This window comes from Sinocyclocheilus anshuiensis, unplaced genomic scaffold (assembly GCF_001515605.1).
Source record: "Sinocyclocheilus anshuiensis isolate Anshui unplaced genomic scaffold, SAMN03320099.WGS_v1.1 scaffold914, whole genome shotgun sequence".
Lineage (NCBI taxonomy): Eukaryota > Metazoa > Chordata > Actinopteri > Cypriniformes > Cyprinidae > Sinocyclocheilus > Sinocyclocheilus anshuiensis.
This window is the reverse complement of record NW_015539870.1, coordinates 4071211-4076579: the sequence shown is the minus strand read 5'-3', so window position 1 is coordinate 4076579 and position 5369 is coordinate 4071211. Positions and strand designations below refer to the sequence as shown.

The window sequence follows — 5369 nt, the reverse complement described above, 5'->3', positions numbered from 1 at the left end:
TATATATATAAAACATTATAGAACATAATGTTTACCTGGAACACTTTCTTTTATAAATGGAGTGAAAAGCAAAAAATTCAGGCCTAAATTCCATAGAGCTGCATCTCTTGAGAGGAGGCAAATGAGTTAGTACAGCAAAGCAGCATGCAAAACAAACCATGAAGGCCGCACATGGGTTCAGATGACTGCCAGAGCATGTACAGCGCTGTGAATCATTGTAAAACATGGCAGCAATGTTGGAAGTATTTGTAATCCCCTGAGGACAAGACTCTGGAGCTGTTGAAAGGCTATAAACCTTTTGTAGCGAGTCAACTATCAGTCTTCATCTCTTCAGAGACAGAGCTACTTTTAGAGAACTGCTATAAAAAGAGAGAAGAGCCCTTTAGCTGTTTGTATTATGTATTATGCTTGTAAGATGTGAATGACCGTACAAAGACATTCTGTTGTATAAATAATGTCACTCTGTTATACTTCAAGCTGTACGCCAAAACACAGCAAGCCAAGCAGACGGCAGAGGAAGCCGGTAAGAATGTCAGCAGACGCACTAATAATATTCTCACTTATAATAATATACTTTAACTAGGACTGGGCAATATATTGAATATTTAAGAGGATTCTGTTAGCAATATACAACTAAGCAATATTAAATATTGTGAATATTGTATATATGCGTGCATGCACTTTTTTTTATTTTTTTATCTGGCTATTATGTTTCTTTGCATTAGGCTAATTCCACAATGTATAAATATAAGAGCATTAAGACGAATGTATGATAGACTTATACAGTTAATTCAGGCGAATTAATCAGCTGATATTTGGCCATTTTGAACACTGATACTAAATCTACAGCGCAAAATGCACAGTTCTGTCAGTGTAGTCTGATTCCTGATTGATTGAGTCTTATGAGTTGGTTCTCTTTAGTGAATCAAAAGCAAACAGCTCAATCAGTGTATTATGATTCCCGAACGATTGAGTCTTATGAGTTGGCTCTTTTTAGTGAATCAAACACATTAGGGAAGTCGGATTCCTAAACGATTAAGTCTTCTGTGTCGGTTATTTTTAGTGAATCAACAACATACTGCTCAATCAGTAATGTCTGATTCCCAATCGAATGACTCTTATGTTGAGTCTTAAAGGGGTCATATGATGCGATTTCAAGTTTTCCAGCATCACATCACAGTAGAGTCAGCTGTCTTAACAGCGGCTTGTGTACTGCATCATTACTGTGTCTGTTCCCCTTTCGGGCTTGAACTGATGGTAAAACTAATGACATTATTTACTGTCTTTACATTTATTTTGAAAGATGAAGCTCGCGATTATGGTAAGGGGCGTTACATTTCCGACGAGTGCTTGCGGTGTTCGGCCAATCACAATGCACTGGGTCAGCTGGCCAATCGGAGCAGACTGCGCTTGTCGGAAGGAGGGACTTTGTAGAAAACGAAGCGTTTGAGAGAGGCGGGGCATAGAGGACCTACAATAATGTACAGTATTTGAAAAATAATGTGTTTTTTGAACATTAAAGCATGTCAACATATTCTGTTACACCAAATACACAAAATAATGATCTTTAAAAAAGCATCATATGACCCCTTTAAGGCTTACGCAGTTATGGACTGGTTGTTCATATGTCTATATGTTTAGTACCAGATTGGCTTTATCAATTTTGTCAGAAGTATTTTGACAAAAATAAATGAATTAATGAAAAATGGTTGTTTAGTATTATTAGTATAAGGTCAATTATTGGACTGTATTTATGCTGCTTCTAAAAAGAAAAGTCTTTGAAAAGAAAATCAAAATGATCTAATCATTTGGCAGTGGAATTAGATTTTAGATTAGATTAGTAAAATTATTATTAGAATTAGATTAGTAAAATCAAATCAAATCAAATAAGTAAGCAACCAGAATTGTTAGGAAAAAATGTTTTAAAGAAATGTATGTAGTTTATATTACTATATGTTGTTATATTAGTTTATATAAATGTGTATCATTGCTCATTTAGTAAAACAGTGTAAAAAACATTTTTAACTTGTCTGTTTTGTTAAAATAATGCTGCAGCTATATAACATAAATATTAAGATTTGATTTAAATATCATCGAAAGGCTGAAAATTATTGCGATGTGACTATTTAGCTGTATTGCCCAGCCCTAAACACAGCATAACTCTTCTATTTCATTTCTAATTTTAATGTCCTTTGTTTGTTCAACTCCATAATAGACCGGATATATAGTCAGAATGTGTCCTTGTTGGGGAAGATGAGAGAGGAGTGGCTGAACGAGCATGTCAAAGCCTGTGAGGTGAGCTCTGCGCCCCAGCCTGCATCACACACCCCAACACCAATGATCGCTTTTCACATCAGATCAATGACAAATCAAACGTGATCATGCCAGGTCATGTGAAGCTTGCGTACCTCCTGAAAATGGGTTGTAAATGGCTTTTCATGTTGACTGTAAAACAATTAAAGGTCAAACAAAACTAGTCAATTACACATAAAATGCCTGAATAAAAACATGCTTTAACAAGTTGAACTGAATGAGTAAAGACATTTTATGGGGCTATTATGATCGTTCTACTTTGACATCTCATGTGCATGTTGCCACAGTTTTTTGAGAAACAGGAAGTGGAGAGGATTAACACCCTGAGAAACGTTGTGTGGACCCATCTCAACCATCTCTCCCAGCAGTGTGTCACCAGCGATGAGGTAACCTGACTGCGGCATCAGGTAGGACCCACATATGGAACCCACCTCACCAAGTGTATCTGTGTCACGCAGCTCTATGAGGAAGTGAGGAAGTCACTGGAGCAATGTAACATTCAAGAAGACATTGAGCATTTTATCAACCTCAGACGAACCGGAGACAAACCACCAGGTATTCTCAGCAGCAGGTTTTCACAACAGCACATTAAGGTGTGGCCACGTTCACTGATGAAATCCAGTTGTTTCAAATGGAATCACTGCAACAAATTCTGAATGAGGGCGAAAGATTTCCCCACAGATCTTGCATGAAGCTGGTCACATGAACCAACAGTGTTGACCAGCAGAAAGTTACTTGGTTTGAAAGTGCCTTTTTTGTGTGCTGTGCTTCATACATTGCAGTACTACTGACAATGGATCTTTACAGTGCAAAATTTTTTAGCTCTAATTTGAATAGAAATTAAAATTCAGTTAATTTCATTATGAATGTTTTTTTTTTTCTGAAACGACAAAAAGCATCATAAAAGCTCCATAAAATGAGTCCATATGACTTTGTCCATGAAAAGTTCAAAGGTACTATTAACTGAAAATCTCTTTTATGATTCCACATGTTCCAATTTGATGCATTGTGTTTGATTACAAGACATTGATGTCAAACCTAGACCATTCCGAACTAAAATATGCTCACGCACAAATGAGATTTGAGGTAGTGGGGGTGATTTTCAATGAATAATGCTTTACATTTCTGTCTTTCTTCAAAAAAAAAAAAAACCTATCATGTATCTTCTGAAGGGTCTACTTTTATGCAGAGTTATCTTAGCATCATTGAGGTAATATTATAGTTTTTTTATAATATTTTTAATCCGTTCTAATTTTTATATTTTCCATTTTCATTTTAAAGTTTTAGTCATTTTTAGTAGTTTTTTTTGTTTTGTTTAAATAGTTTTTATTAATTTTATTCCAGTTTTAGTATTTTAGTACATCAAGTTAAACTAAATTAAAACAAGAAATATTGCCTTGGCATTTAGCTGAAAATTATTTATTTTTTTTTGTATTTTTATTTTATTTTATTTCAGTCAAAGTTTTATTTTAAGTAACAGCTTTTTTTTTTAAATGGTTTCATTTTTAGTTTAACTATAATCCTGCTTTTATGCTGCCTTTTTGTTCTTATCAGAGCTTGACGGTCTGTTGTAAAGAAAAGAGCAGCATGAACTTTCTTTCTTGAGTTCCACTCAAATATGAGTCTGATGACATTTTTTGTCGGGTCAAACTTTATTAAACTGATCTTTTCTCAGCACCTGTTCCATATGAAAACTTCTACAATAATCAGAGATCGGTTCCCACTCGTTCACTTCCCACAGCTGGCAGGTGAGCCCTCACTCCTTGCAGATTTACCATTCAATGATTAGTTTATTTCATTTCTTATGTAAATATGACCATTAGCTTTAATATGACCTTACGTCTTGCTGTGTATTATTTCAGGAGAGCAGCAGCACCTCCACCACCAACTGCAGGAAGTATGAAAATATTATATGCATATAGCAATGTGATGTACGTTCTCTTCTGCATGTTTTTTTAATTCTCAATTCTTGTTGCATCTTTCATCCTTCAGATGATCCTTTATACTCAACCGTAGCAGAGCCAGGGTACAGCCTAATACGATACTAATAAGATCGTGACTCGGTAAGAATTCTCACAGGAATGTAACCTTGACGTACAATTTACAAACAGTAATATTAATGTTGGTCCAAGTATTACACAGTTAATAATGTTGTTTATAAATCCCTTGAATGCAGGAAATGGTGTTTTAAGTTATTTGTTTTTTTCTTCTTCTTTTTCAGTCTTTGCAAGCCCTTCTGCTGCTCAATAGGAATATAGTGAAGGCATCAGTGACTTTTTTTTTTTGCCAGCTTCCTCATACCATGTGGTGAGAATATATTGTAGCCTGGCATGAAGGGTGTCCTTGTCTCTTAATAAAAAAACATGGTTGCGACGAGTGGGGCGGGGCCGAGAGCTGTGGGAACGGAGCGAGGCATGCTTCAATAAATGTATATATGATTTGATTTCCTTGTCCTGTGATAAACATTGTGGTATGTCAGCTTTATCCCTCTGTTGAGGAGTGCCCGTTTAAGTCGTTCCGAAAAAAACATTTCCAAGATGACTTTAGAGATTTGAAATCTTTAAGTGAAACGTTCTTAAAAAAAAACATTTTGTCTTGCTGTTCTACTATAAAGAACCTTTTGTGCATTGGAATGTTCCATGGTTGTTAAAGGTTCGTCACGGAAGCGAGAGCTGTGGGAACGGAGCGAGGCAGGTGATGCTCATTATCACTCGCGTCACAGCTCTCAGCCCCGCCCCACTCGTCACAATCATTAACTTGCTAACCTAAAATCCACCCTTGCAAACACAGTGAGCTTTGACACTATTACACATAGTCATAAAAGTCAAATCCTGAAGTTCTCACTACACTGATGACATCAACAAAACATCATTGTATAAATATTTGTATTTTATTTACTGTAAAAAAAGATCGACTTGTATAGATGAAGAAATTTAAATGAGAAATGTAAAATTTTGCACCACTAGTGGCACCAAATGGAATTGCAGTGTGTTTGGGCTCAACCAATGAGGTGAGTTTGGGGGTGGGGCTACCCATTTGGCCAACCAATGGAAAAC

The 5369-nt window shown here is 35.9% G+C and overlaps 1 protein-coding gene across 1 annotated transcript in view; it reads left to right on the top strand.

Moving 5' to 3' along the window:
- The window catches only part of LOC107685173 (proline-serine-threonine phosphatase-interacting protein 2-like), a 9144-nt gene extending 4423 nt beyond the window's left edge, over positions 1-4721 (top strand). The window contains exons 7-14 of the mRNA XM_016481686.1: positions 416-523; positions 2216-2295; positions 2601-2699; positions 2772-2868; positions 3989-4061; positions 4176-4210; positions 4306-4376; positions 4535-4721. Of these exons, the coding sequence (XP_016337172.1) occupies positions 416-523; positions 2216-2295; positions 2601-2699; positions 2772-2868; positions 3989-4061; positions 4176-4210; positions 4306-4361 (548 nt within the window). The 3' untranslated portion in view covers positions 4362-4376; positions 4535-4721. The remainder of the gene's footprint in view (positions 1-415; positions 524-2215; positions 2296-2600; positions 2700-2771; positions 2869-3988; positions 4062-4175; positions 4211-4305; positions 4377-4534) is intronic.
- The last annotated feature ends 648 nt before the right edge of the window (positions 4722-5369 follow it).